The 14325-nt window shown below is 47.8% G+C and overlaps 2 protein-coding genes across 3 annotated transcripts; one reads left to right on the top strand and one right to left on the bottom strand.

The window, feature by feature from the left end:
* Positions 1 to 1135: 1135 nt before the first annotated feature.
* On the bottom strand, positions 1136 to 6491 carry desmb (desmin b). Its single transcript, XM_047030393.1, has 9 exons — positions 5832 to 6491; positions 4421 to 4481; positions 4173 to 4268; positions 3425 to 3586; positions 3051 to 3176; positions 2683 to 2903; positions 2479 to 2522; positions 2189 to 2280; positions 1136 to 1787 (listed from the first exon to the last, which is right to left on the bottom strand). The coding sequence occupies exons 1-9, from the start codon at positions 6413 to 6415 to the stop codon at positions 1746 to 1748; spliced, it is 1428 nt and encodes a 475-aa protein (XP_046886349.1). The 5' UTR covers positions 6416 to 6491; the 3' UTR covers positions 1136 to 1745.
* Positions 6492 to 9249: 2758 nt separating this feature from the next.
* Positions 9250 to 14311, top strand: LOC124474835 (aspartyl aminopeptidase). Of its 2 annotated transcripts, none has more exons than XM_047031286.1 (15): positions 9250 to 9358; positions 9617 to 9707; positions 10392 to 10480; positions 10603 to 10716; positions 10875 to 11000; positions 11147 to 11271; positions 11362 to 11446; positions 11566 to 11673; positions 11781 to 11858; positions 12407 to 12481; positions 12577 to 12737; positions 13136 to 13175; positions 13289 to 13390; positions 13726 to 13893; positions 14069 to 14311. In XM_047031286.1, exons 1-15 carry the CDS (start codon positions 9353 to 9355, stop codon positions 14117 to 14119), a joined length of 1419 nt encoding a protein of 472 aa, XP_046887242.1. In that variant the 5' UTR covers positions 9250 to 9352; the 3' UTR covers positions 14120 to 14311. The 2 variants fall into 2 exon arrangements, with proteins under 2 accessions (XP_046887242.1, XP_046887241.1); XM_047031285.1 differs by lacking the exon at positions 9250 to 9358 and adding an exon at positions 9395 to 9435.
* The last annotated feature ends 14 nt before the right edge of the window (positions 14312 to 14325 follow it).

Below are 14325 nucleotides of genomic sequence, written 5' to 3' on the forward strand. Positions count from 1 at the left end.
TCTCCGCGCCCTTGGTGCTGGACAGTACACTTCTTACTAAAGAACATTCAACTCACCTGTCCTTCTTAAGAGGTGGATCATTCCCGTCTGTGAGGGAGGAAGATCCATTTTGATGGGTGCCTTGCTCCTCCTTAGACTCTACCATTCAGCAATAGCCAGGAGGGGTGCTACTGGGGGTGCTCTTCAATCTCAAACTGAAAGACGAGTGATAAGTTATTGCTGTAGCAATTGGGTTACTACCAGCATGTTGAGTCTGGACGCAGGGTCAAAGGTTACGGCGGAACATGCCCTTGGATTTACGATCGCCTCAGGAAGTCAGCTAGGGCTCAGCGATAGGTCAAAGACGGAACAGGTCAGTGTAGGGTTTGACCGAGGGGACCACTGACCACACCAACATGTAGTTAGACAAGGTCAACATTTCCCTACGAAATCATGTGCATTGATTTTTTGGTATGGCTCATAACATTGTGTCTGTAGTGTATCATAGTGCAACCTGGTGTGGTTTGTTATTGTCTTAAGAGTCTGATTGTGGAAGAGCATCTGGCTGTGATGTATAGGTGGCCGTTTCGTGCTCCAGTTGATCTATAAGGCAGCCTCGAAGAGTGTCTTTCTAGAATCCTCCAGACCAGGCCATAGCTCCCGCATGACTCTGTGGTTCTCTCTCTCTCTTGTGTGGTTTGGTCGAGTACACCCCCAGAGAAGGACTTCCCAGTGTGCCCCTTGTACATTCTTGTGACCCGCGATCTGTACATAAACACTCGCACAGTGACTGTACTGCTACTTCTGCCATTTTAAATGTTGTTTCCTGATTTGCTACATTTCGAATGTTTTGTTTTTCATACACAATTGTTAAGGAACTTTATAATTTCAATTGAGATGTGTCCTTGCAGTGGGATGTATTTATCAGGTTATTTATTTATATTATGAAAATCCATATAATCCAAGAGTGCAGCCTCTTAACTGTAGGCCATTAAGTCCATGCTTTAAGAAATTATATTATTATTATTATTATTATTGAGTTATTAAAGCATGTGTTTGTATGGGCCTGTATATGATAAACAATGTGATTCTACATCGTCTTTGGCGTTTTCTGTTTACACAAGCACACACATACACACAAGCAATTATGTGAGAACACTGTGTGTCACTATTAGTTTTATTTGAACATGACTTTATGTATCCGACCCCAGTTTTGAACACCAAAAATCAACTATCCTCTTTGGTTAAAAGCTTTGCTCTCCCATCCATCGGCGTCCGCCTCTTCTTCTCTCTCCTTATAAGTCACTTCCCTCTAGACAACTTTTATCTTCTTTCGTGTCTTTTTTTTATTTGTACGCATGTCCTACCCTCAGGTCACTACCACCCTAACACTGGCAACACCCTGATGTGACCTCCAGACAAGCGACCTGGTGGCGCAATGGGGTGTTGACTGATGTGTAGGAAGGGAGAACGTGAAGCCTGAACAAACGTGTCCAAGTGAATCACACATGAGCTTCAACACACCTACACACCCTGTGATTCACAGGAACGGATATCAAAAATAAAATCAAACATTTTCACAAACGTATCATCGTGTTACCTTTCCAACACTAATTGTGACTTCACCCTCTAACACTTATGAATAAATAATGAATATATCATGTCATGGACCTCTTTCAAATAAGAACAACTTAAGGCCAAGAGGATGAGTTTTAAGAGTCCTTCTTGTTTTATTTGGTTCCTCATCTTCGTCTTCTGTGTGCATGTTACATGACGTCCTGTTGGTGCTGTGTTGATTCACTGACTACCTACAGAACACAAGAAAGTGCATATTTATAACATACAAATATGCTGTGGATGTTTATAACATATCACAGACTGAAGGAGAAAAGTCACAGATCAGTATGAGGCCATAATTATGTTTTGATGATTCCTAGATGTCGTTATCAATGAACTGAATCCTCCAAGTATTGGTTAAGAGGATATTAAGAGTAAATGAAGGCCATAGGTTGAGTTCAGATGAACCTCATGCCTGTTGGGGCTTGACATACAAATCTAAACATGGTAAGTTATATACCAGGCTGTGAGGGAGAGAATTTGGGTCATGTCCTCTGACTCAACAAGTCTCAGCACGTGTGTGCGTGACACTGTAGAAAATCCCAAACAGACAGATTGTTATGCTCTGTCAGGTGTGCGTGTGTGTGTTTACCTCCCCGTCACGTGTCTCGATGGTCTTGATGAGGACCGTTTTCTTGGAGTGCATCTCTGAGGCAGATGCGCGGGAATGCTCTGGGCTGGTCTCTGCACGCACACCAGTTACACAACATGTGAACATCTCGTACATTTATCTCCAATTCAAATGTTTTTCTTTTTTGGGGGGAGAAAGACAGTGTCACAGCACTGTGTGAGTGCCTGTAAGCTGTGTATAGAGATCTCATGTGGTGAAATGATGTAATAGCGCCAGAAGTGTAAAATATTGTAGGGTGTGTTGGAACTCACCCCGGAAACTCATGGTGGCACGACTCTGAATGGGCAGGGAAATCCTACAAAAGGAGGAATAAACATGACATTCTAAACATCACATATTTTTGGGGGGTCATTTCTGAGATATACGACAGGCATTATCCTTGCTGTCATACGCATTTCTTATCTTTCTACCGTCCTCCTCTTTCCCCTTTCCGATATTTCCACCCCCCACCTCACCTGCTCTCCTCTCCCTCCAGCAGCTTCCTGTAGGTGGCGATCTCTACGTCCAGCGCCATCTTGACGTTGAGCAGGTCCTGGTACTCTCTCAGGTGACGGGCCATCTCGTCCTTCATGTTGGCGATCTCTGCCTCCAGGCGGGCGATGTTGTCCTGGAAACCTCCTGCCTCGCGGCCGTAGCGGTCCTCCATCTCACGCATCTGTCTCATCAGGGACTCGTTCTAGAGAGAGAGAGAGCGAGAGAGAGAGAGAGAGAGACAGAGAGAGAGAGGGAGGGAGGAAGAACAGAATTTAACGTCACTCCCTCCCCCTCTTCTGGTTTGGGTGTATTCTGTGGCGGGAGACGCGTAAGAGACGGAGAGACGTACGGTGCCTTTGAGGGAGTCGATCTCGCAGGTGTAGGACTGGATCTGGTGTCTGAACTCCATGGTCTCCATCTTGGACTGCTTCAGAGCCTCGTTGTTTTTGCTCACCGCCTGGTTCAGGTCTGTCACCTGGAGCAGCAGGGAAAGAAAGTCAGCATCTATCTATCTCTCTCTCTCTCTCTCTCTCTATCTCTCTCTCTCTCTCTCTCTCTCTCTCTCTCTCCCTCTCTCTCTCTCTCTCTCTCTCTCTCTCTCTCTCTCTCTCTCTCTCTCTCTCTCCCTCTCTCTTCCTCTCTCTCCCTCTCTCTCTCCCTGTCTCTCTCTCTCCCTCTCTCCCTCTCTCTCTCCCTGTCTCTCTCTCTCTCTCCGACTCCCACCTTGGATTTGTACCACTCCTCAGCCTCTGCGATGTTCTTGGCAGCGATGCCCTCGTACTGGGCCCTGATGTCCCTCAGCGCAGAGGTCAGGTCAGGCTTGGACATGTCCATCTGGATCTGGACCTGGGTCTCCTGCATCTGAGCCTGCAGCTCACGGATCTCCTGCAGGGGGTGTAGGAGCGGAGGAGGGGGGCGGGGGAGTGGAGGGTGGGATTTGGTTCAGGTTGGCAGAAGAAATGTATTGCGTTTGAATTTTATGCAGCATAACCCAGCTTGACTTATCTCCTTTAGCAGAGAGCATTTAGTGCTCTCGCTCGCTCTCGTTCCCCCCCCCCCCCATCTCACAGTGGCCACGCACGCAGAAACAAGCACCTGCAGTGATTACAGGTTTACCCAGGTCGAGTGAATTTGTACTTCTCCACACTTGTCTCGGTGAGTAATTATAGCGCTGCATCTGTTGCAGGAGATTACATGGGCCTATTACAGCGGAGAACAGGCTGGGAGCCAGGTGCCTGTGTGTGTGTGTGTGTGTGTTTGTGTGCACAGACAGATGTGCAGTGAATACGTACATGCAAGCAGGCGCACGCACGGCCTGTACATCTGTCTGTGAACGAGTATATGTATCCATGTTTGTGCTCGATCTACAAATGACCGTGAAACCCCCCCCCCCCCCCAAGGTTGTGCGTTTGCCCCCGGGGACAAGCAGATGTGACGTGAGCGTTATGACAGACAGGCAGGCTGGACTGACCTCCTCGTGTATCTTCTTCAGGAAGGCGATCTCCTCCTGCAGGGTCTCAATGCGTCTCTCCAGGTCAAGACGGGCCAGAGTGGCTGCGTCCACATCCTACAGCACACGGACGGGACGTCAAACTGGGCTCCGAACCCAACATTGCTAGCATGGTAGTACGTCGGAGAAAGCAATGGGCCAATGCAGGTGTTGATTGACCCATTTCTGTCAATCCCAAAAATGTGCGGTTTGTCGTGTTATAAACTCACAGCTCTGAAAGCAGCCAAGTTGTTTTCTGCATCCTCCCTTTGAAGAATCTCCTCCTGGAGCCTGGACAGAGAAAGGCGGCCGTGAGGTTGGGGAATATGATTGTGAGACAGTAAAACCGAATGAGAAGACATGAGGAGATCTAGTCAGAGAGACAGTAGGAAGACTTGCTTCCTTTCCTTTTATAGAGGCAGAGAGTCCGTATCATAAACAGTCTGCCTCTAGGGTAGCACCGTCTGACAGATATGCCCTAATGCGAGGACGAGGAGGAGGAGGAGGAGGAGGAGGAGGAGGAGGAGGAGGAGGAGGAGGAGGAGGAGGAGGGGGGAGGAGGGGGAGGAAGAGGAGAAGGAGGAGGCTAGCTCTGCTTTTCGGGGGAGTGTTCTATCTCTGTAAACAACTGCAACACACGTCCTCACTTGACTCATTCACATCCATCACATCCCTTTCCCGTTAGCAATAACAACCTCAAAATAATTTGGGATTATCTCACAATCTAGCGCCATGCTCCTCAGTTTGTCCTTGCATTCTTCTCCCTGGTATGTTTTCACGGTAGATTAAAGCTGTACTAATCTCAAAACAGACCCCTTTGTCTTTCTGTACCAAACATAACAGACCTAAATTTACGAAGTGGTATCCTCTGATAAATGTGGCACATACTGTTTCATGGTCTGGACAGCATGTGTTGTTCTGTTCACATATAGATGTGAATGCGGTCTTGCGTTGTGCATCTAGATATACATAGCCATTGTTTGACAGTGTTATATTCATCTTCCTCGTTTACTAATTCATGCGATGTGGGATGCGACGCAACACAGACGCTCCACTCATTTCCCAAAATGCACCCTGCTTGGAAGATGAGGAGCTTTGAGTCGGGGGGAAAAGGCATGGCTGATTTGGAGCAGCCATGATCCCCTGCAGCCAGGGGGTGTTATGCAACAATCCACATTTCATCAGCAGTGAAGGAAAGGGGAGAGGGGTGGAAAGAACTTGTAATGATAACAGATTGACACTTCATAGCATCGACAGACAGTCTGGAGTTGTTTTCAAAACCAAGTCAATAACAGCCCTTTTATATCAGCTTGTGTTCCTTATCCGTCCAGAGCAAAGGAGACAGTACAGCCATGATTTATAAATATCTCCTGTTACCACAACAAACAGCTGATATGTTCAGGCTCTCTGCTCTCAAAGGGCCTGTTTAAATCTGTCAGCTATGATATCAGCCCTGTTCTAGGCTGCTGAAATGTCAAGCTTTCGGCATCAGAACATATCTCATTTACAATTCTACTTGGATCGTCTCTATTTTCCAGTCACCCACACCTCCGGACACAACCCTAATATCGGTTCATTCCACCCTCCACCAAACCACCCTCTCTCCCCCCTCCCCTCCCGTCCCCCTCCTCCCCCCCTCACCTCAGCTTCAGCTTGTCCACGTCGTCCGCCAGGTTGTCTCGCTCGACCTCCACCCGAGACCTCTGATTGGTCAGCGCCTCCACCTGGAGCCTCAGGTCCCTCATCTCCTCCTCGTAGAGGTCGGCGATGCGCGTGGGCTCGCGGCCCCGCAGCCGCTCGATCTCCACCACCAGCGTGGCGTTCTGCTGCTCCAGGAAGCGCACCTTCTCGATGTAGCTGGCGAAGCGGTCGTTCAGGTGCTGCAGCTCCACCTTCTCGTTGGTGCGCGTGTGCAGGAACTCCTGGTTGAGAGCGTCGGCCAGGCTGAAGTCCAGCGTCTCGCCCATGCCGCCGTACGACCTGGCCGCCTTCGACGACATCACGGGCCCGCCAAAGCTGGTGGAGGTGTGGTAGCCGGAGTAGACGGGCGCGGTGCAGGTCTTGGTGACCTCGTAGACCCGGGAGGACACTCGGTTGCCCCCGGAGCCGGAGCCGGAGCCCCGCCCGTAGAGGGAGCGGGACATGGCCGGGGTGCTGTAGCCCTGGCCGCCGAACGTACGGCGGTAAGAGGAGCCAGACTGGGCAGAGGAGTAAGAGTGGCTCATGGCGAGAGGCGGCGTCTGGGGCTGTGGGAGGCTGGAGCAGGCTGGAGCGGTGGGACTGAGCACACGCCGCTACCCTGGGCTATTTGTAGCAGTACCCCCCCCCCCTCCCGAGCCCCCCCCCCCCACACACACACACATACAAACACACACCTCTTTTTGTCCCCCTCCTGCAGGTCCTCTGTCCTCCCTCCCCTCCATTCTTTTTCTCTTAGCGTCGATCTCTTCCACTGCCTCTCACTCACCCAGGCCTCTCTCCCTCCTCCCTCCCCCGGTCCTCTCCAGGGTCAGCTGCCACAGGTTTCGGCGTGGGATCTGGTATTCGCTAAATGATTGTGTGTCAATGTGCCAAGACGTGGGTATGGAAGACCCAGTGACTGGCTCTCCGGGGTGGTCTGATGATACTGCTTGCTGTTCCCAAGGTCCACAGGCAAAGAGTAGGGCAGCACACATTTTAAAACACACTCTGGTGAGGAGGTGAGAGGTCATTAGGGTCAAAACACAACAGGTTTACTTCCTAGCGAAATACCTAAACTAGAAAAGAGTTTGTGGACCTGGCAGCCTGATATTTTTATTTTGATGGGGTGGATTCAGAATAGTCTTGAGTATTATTAATAAATTAAATGTATTAAATTACCAGTAGCCATGTACTGTATATGCTGTAGGGGAGGAGAAAAGAACACAAGGACAACATTTGTAAACACTTACCTTCCAGCTAAGACTGACATTAACAATGACACCCTCACACCACTGATTACATAACAAAACAATTAAAGGTTGCGGAGGAGGGATCTGAAACGCAGCATCGTCCTCACATGGATCGACTGCGTCGTGTGTTAGTCATCATACCGGAGGTTTGGCCGACCTGCCTTAAAAAGGAAAAGCATTCTGGGGAAGAGAGAGGAGGTATGTGCCTGCACTCTCGGCCGGAGCACAGTGATCACTGCGCTCCAACGCTTGGCCTAAACAAAGCGTACGTTTAATGATGATGTCATAAACATGTGTTGGAGTGGCTTCACAGCCCTGTTCTCAACCGGGTTCCATTCCTGTAACTCAACGTACCTATACGGACTGTGCTGCCTATGGATAAAATATGCTCACTAAGAGGCCTTCTGTTCCCTTATATCTTTGATCTGGTGGAAATGTTGGATAACAACCCAAACCTGTCTGCACCGGTCTCTGTTATGTGAAAGACCCATTATCTCCCTGCTCTAGCAACAGTTGACTGGAATCTAAATGTAAGATTAAAGTTATCATCCACACCATCTGGATGAAGGCTATAACCTCTGCCTTCATATAATAATAAACTTCAATTTCTACAAAGATGCATATAGTTCTATTTAAAAATAATATACCATTAAATAATCACATCTCTGATGTTGTCATACAATACAAAGTGTTAAGGATCTTCAGTGTCTTATTTGGGAAGAAAGTTTACCTATAGAAAGTATACATAGGTAAAGACTCACACAAAGAAATTACTATAATTTTTGGTTTAGCAGGCAAACATGAGTGTACTTTCTTTTTCTTTCCTTCTCTATCTCACACACAGACACACACACACACACACGCACACACACACCTCAACACTTTTTTTGGTTCAAGGAGGTGTTCAGTGGTTCTCCTCCGCAGGACTGATGATGTCAGCCCTATGTATAGACGTCTGAGCCGAACGGTGTCATCTCCCTGGGCTTCCTCAAGACGGGATGAGAGACGCAAGTTGACAAGACATGTAAACACACCTCCCTCCCGCCTTCTCTCCAGTTCTCTCCTCCTAGCCCTACTGCTCTCTATCTTGCTCTGCTTCTCACAGCTATATATGGATGGGTACTGCTGTGATTAATAGTGTTTCATAGGGAAGGAAGGAGCGAGACAGAGCAGGGGAGACTTGTGGATCAGAACCTACTGTGCTTTGTTTGAGTACCACAGTCCCAACTTTTATTCTTTCAGATTCTCATCTCGTTGTTCTATAAAGTCATTTAATCTGACACTTTTTGCTCTGATAAATTATCTTTAGTCTGGGTTAGTTCTAAAGACTGAAAAAATGAAATGAGCCATTTTTACAGTGCCCTGAATGCTGTTGCCAGTCAGTGCATGTTGCTCATTTCAGTCCAAAGGCCCTTGGGAGATAAGCAACCTCAGAACCTGTGCCAGCCAACAACATGTTTCTTGGCCTTGGTATTACCACAGTCATCACTTTGAGGTTAACACTTGATGAGGTTAACTAACTCTTGAGATTTGACAGACTTTTTGAAATGATTGTGGGGTTTAAGGATTACGTGGAAGTTGAGAAGCATTACTTGAAAATAATCGTTGAGGGCTTTTTTAAACATATACCGGTATCGAACATGCCCCCATGGCTCCATTGTAATATGTTCTTTAAAGACAAGAACTAGAATAAACGAAAGCACTAGGTTACTCTTCTCACCACTCTCACGCTTCATATCATTCTTTTGATTTAACTTCTTTTGATTCAGAGCGTCAGTTTTTCACTTAATACCTCTTTCTTTCACTCTCTCTCTCTACCCCTTCTCTCTCGACACACACACCGTTTTGTTCTCTCACTCTCTAGAATGAACATGCAGCCATATGGAAACAAAAGACACTTCAGCACTTCCAGGAGGCATTCCATGTCAGGAGGTGAGACTGCAAGGGAGTGGAAGGAGCTTGCATAGGTCTGAAAAACACCAAAAAAACAATACAGAAAAATTTGGTAAAAAGAGAAAAATAATAAACAAAACAAATTACAGTAGGCTATGTGGTTCATTTAACGTTGGACAGGGTATTGTTGTACACTCACTATGACATACCCGATTTTCTTTTATAAATACCTCCTCGACGAGAGAGGGCGATATAACCCCTTCAACCGGTAGCTTATCCTTTGTTGCTGTTACATTTTGCACAATCAACGGGTACAGAGTTTGAAAATCCTGTAAATTTATGCAGGTAAGTGCCATAAATGCTCCTTATGTTGCCAGGCTATGTGGAGGTGTTGTTGTCACTTACTACCAGACTCAGACAAGGTTGGTTGTACTTTAGCAGGCTGTTAGCGAGCTACTCATTGAAAAAGTCTGCTTGCTAGCTCTGTCACGTTACTGTATAGGATTAGCAAGATACATATCTTCTTGTGTATAGGACTACGACTAACAAACTCTACTGATAATACTGATAATTAGCCTAATTATATCTAAATATCTTGCTTAGTCTCTGATCATGAAGAGTTCGAAGGACGCCGTGCAGTCAGCTGCTAAAGAGTTTCTCCAATTCGTGAATAGAGGGGTATCACCATACCATGGTAAGTAATTGTAGGTTTTTTATAGCCTGGCTGAACATCAAGTGGTAGTGAGCTGGGAATTACATTCTACTAAGGTTAGAATATCAGCACGTCAACGATGGAAACGTGATTGGAAATTACTCACATTTAGAAAAATAATGCATGCTTGTAACATGTTCGCTAAACTGTCGAACTGTTGCAGTGTTTTCCAGTCTGCTTTCCATAAACCTTGATCTTGAGATAAGATATTGTACTAGATCTTGCAAACGAATTGTGTTTCTCTAATCCTAATTATCTCTCTGTACCTTTGCACTCTGACCTATTTTTTCTTGCTAACTTCTTAGAAATCCAAGTGTAGGCCTACTATTTTCAAAACCTACCAAGCTATGTTGCACCATGCACAAGGGCCTCGGTAATAAAGCAGGTCTAATTTGATGATAAAGATGTTTGTTGATTTGCCAAAGACCAATTTATAGTCTATGCAGTGGGCACAGCTTTGGTTGATGATCTAATTAGAGAACCCACGTTCCTCCTACAGGCAAAACAAAATTATAGACTCTGTAATCTTTCATTTCGGTAATTTACTGACGCCTGTGGACTCAGTGGGATGTTCTGTTTACTGGGTCACTTTCTAAACAATGAAGTAGAAAGCAGTGACAGAAATCTCTCTCCTTCCCCTTTTTCTTTTGACCCTAACCCTTGCAGTGGTGGAGGAGTGTAAGAGTCGGCTGCTTAAGGCCGGCTTCATTGAGCTGAAGGAGGCCGAATGCTGGGACATCAAACCTGCCAGTAAGGTCCGTAACAGTACTACTGTAACAATACTTTAAGATCCATGAGCTGGTATTTTGATGGCCGTAACCGTCAATGAATATATATAATCTACATTAGAACTGCTTTTCTCTCTCCCCTTCAACAGTATTTTGTGACCAGAAACTACTCCAGCATCATAGCCTTTGCTGTCGGTGGGAAATTCCTGCCAGGAAATGGTTTCTCTATGATTGGAGCCCATACAGACAGCCCCTGCCTTAGGGTGAGTATGTGGGCTGGGGGTCCTTCCCATATCTAATGGAGGCACTGGGGCACTTACTGGGATAGTGCAAGTACTTTTCATAGCAGGGCGAGAACTCAGACTTCTGTTTGTAACATACCACAGCGTTGACCCTCTTCCTCCATGCTCTGGTGGTTCAGGTCAAACCCAGGTCTAAGAAGACCCGTCTAGGGTGTCTGCAGGTGGGGGTGGAGTGCTACGGAGGGGGTATCTGGAACACCTGGTTCGACCGTGATCTGACCATCGCCGGCCGCGTTATGGTCAAGGTAACTCATTTCATAACCACCGGTCATGTGACCTGTTCACTTATTTGCGGATGCGTTTTACGGAGTGCGCATGGGCACGACACGCGTGGGATTTGTAGGAGGGTCCTCCGCTAACTCGTCCGGTTGTTTCCGGTGCTTTGCCTCAGAGTGGGGATAAGCTGACCCAGAGGCTCATCCACGTGCCCAGGCCTCTCCTCAGGATCCCCCACCTGGCCATCCACCTGCAGAGGGACATCAATGACTCCTTTGGCCCCAACAAGGAGAACCACCTGTGAGTCGTGGAGGACCAGGACGAGGACCAGGAGGGGAATGAAGAGAAAATGTTTGCTGTTATTAATGTCTGTGTCTGTGTGGCTCTCAGTGTGCCCATTTTAGCCAGTGCTGTGCAGGAGGAGCTGGAGACCGGCTGTGCTTCCAGTGGAGACGCCTGCAACGCTACCACCACTGTAAAACCCCCGTTTGTTTTTTTAACTTTCTTTCGAGTGAAAAAAACACACACATTAAACTCACTCAACTGAACCATAGTAACCCACCCTCTCCTCCGATCCCCTTCACCCTGCCCCAGGTGGAGAAGCACCACCCAGCCCTGGTCAAGGTGCTGTGTTCAGAGCTGGGGGTGCAGCCTGAGGCTCTGCTGGACTTTGAGCTGTGCCTGGCAGACACCCAGCTCGGGGTGAGTCCCCTGTCATCCTGCTGGCTCCCTCACTCTGCACGTTAGCCCACCTTGTCATGGGGGACATGCTGGCTGCAAGGTTTTCATTTTTGAAAGTGTGTGTCTAGGTTCTTGGGGGTGTGTACGAAGAGTTCATCTACTCTCCTCGTCTGGATAACCTCCACAGCTGCTACTGCTCCCTGCAGGTGAGTCTGGACCCCGTCGACACCCAACCTCCGTTACCTCAAGGCCCCATGACAAGGCCACCCTAAAGGGGCACCTCACTAAATTGGTTTCTTTTGAGTATCTATTATCAATTCACCATGCACATGGGAATTATGAAAAGCAGTGGTTTTGATACTCATAAATGAGCATTTATGGAATCTGTCACAAACCCGGCTCGGGGGTTGAGACAGACCAAAGGGAACACATGCGCGAGAACTACTACTGGATGGATTTATTAAAGAATAACAATGTAACAAAATATCAAACGGTTGCCACAACTAAACAAAGATGCACTGTGGACAGAACGTCCGCCCAGGTGTAGCCACTTAACGGCTGAGGAGGCCGTCACAAATCACAGTTTAGGGGTTTATGAAAGTGAATAAATCTTATCCACTAAATCCCTTTTTCCTCAAATTTTTTATTATCATTATACCCCATTTGTATTATAAACATTATGGAAAATTGAGATTTTGCCAACCTTTTAATACTTCCTACTTTTCCTGTCCCTTTCTCCCTCCCCACCCTCCAGGCTCTTATTGACTCTGGAGCCTCACTGGCCGGAGATACCAACATCCGGATGGTGACTCTTTACGACAACGAAGAGGTGACACACTTCCGCCTGTCAGTTCCAATCCCGTTCCCCCGATCGGCGTGGCGTGCCGGACACCTGACGCGTGCACTTCTCCCTGTGTCCTGCAGGTGGGCTCGGAGAGCGCTCAGGGTGCCCAGTCCAACCTGACGGAGCTGATTCTCAGCCGCCTGTCCTCCACGTCCAGCAACCTCACCGCCTTCCAGCAGGCCGCGCCCGTCTCCTTCATGATCAGCGCAGACATGGCACACGCTGCGCACCCCAACTACCAGTAAGTGGCCCCCATTTATCAGAACCAAACCCTTTTCATATCTCAGCTACCAGTTAGTCATTATTTGTTATCATGTTTTCTAATGTTGTTTTCTTGCACTAACTGTAGCAATGTTTTAATGCATTGTATTGATTTGTCTCCTGTCGTTGCCTGTTGGTTAGGTTGTCTTTGGAAATGAGTCCCCCCTTTGCTAGAACCACACCCTTTTAATATCTCAACAACCAGTCTGTCCTGCCCCCTTAGTTACTGTAGAAACCACACCCATTCACCCCAACCCGCCGATCACAATGTTGCAGAACTGCCAGCACAGCCCCATTCAAATCGATGGCTTGACTTTCCTGGGTATTGACTTTCATTCCCTCCCCCCCCCCCCCCCCCCCCCCCCCCCCCCCCCCCAGAGAGAAGCACGATGAGAACCACCGTCCAGCCTTCCACAAGGTAGGAATACCCGAGCTGCTGGTCTCCTTCTGGCTCTCTGAATGTTTCATCGGGAGGACACATGTTGTTGACAAACACCGCTCTGCTAACGCCGTTTTTGAATGCGCTCCCAGGGCCCCGTCATCAAGTTCAATAGCAATCAGCGCTACGCCACAACCGCTGTGACCGCCGCCATCGTCCGTGAAATCGCAGGACGGGTCAACGTGCCTCTACAGGTGTGTGTGTGTGTGTGAGTGCACTGATGTTCTAGTTCAGACGGTCTGTCTCTTTCATCACCTGCCTCTTGGTCAACCACCCTGCACCTGGTAAGTCTCCTAGCAACACAGAAATCCAATACAATGGCACGACACAAAAGGACACGGAGCTGAGGTTTACGTTGATGAGCTCTGCTCGGTTCTGCGTGCCAGAGTCTGTGGCTGATAAGAGAAGAGGTCAAGGCCATTGAAATAAATCACCGTTCTCAGCTGGAACACAGCGATTGTCTGTTGTATTGACGTTTGCTCTTCCCCTTCTGCCGCGCCCCGACCCCCATCCCCTCTCTGGCGGCTAGGATGTGATGGTGCGCAACGACAGCCCTTGCGGGACCACCATTGGGCCAATCCTGGCTTCCCGCCTGGGGATCCCAGTTGTGGATATCGGGGCCCCCCAGCTGTCCATGCACTCCATCAGGGAGATGTGCTGCACTTCCGGAGTGCTTCAGACCATCACCCTCTTCAAGGTACTGTGTCCTCCGGAAGCTTGGTCTGCTTCTGGTTGGTCAGTGGTTTTACTCATGCAGTACAGACACTAAAAATAACATTTTGCAAATGGTATTTATACTTGCATTGACGTGCCTGTTTTTCTTTAGGTTCATCAAGTGTGACTATAATTGAATGTTTATTTGTGTTTGCCAGGGATTCTTTGAGTTGTTCCCAACTGTGAGAAGCATGGTGACTGTGGATTAGAAGGATGGGAGCTACCGCAAGCAGACAGAAAGACAGAGGCACACACTGACAAATGTATTGTGTTTGTACCCTCGCACACAGCTGCATACGCCACATGTTAGCAATTGATCAAATCCTTTTTGTCAAAGACAAAAAAAAAGAGGTAAATGATCTGTCATGCTTTATAAAAAAATAAAGCTATTGACATTCTCATTGTTGGTTTCATT

Source organism: Hypomesus transpacificus, chromosome 12, assembly GCF_021917145.1.
Source record: "Hypomesus transpacificus isolate Combined female chromosome 12, fHypTra1, whole genome shotgun sequence".
In the NCBI taxonomy this organism is placed as follows: Eukaryota; Metazoa; Chordata; class Actinopteri; order Osmeriformes; family Osmeridae; genus Hypomesus; species Hypomesus transpacificus.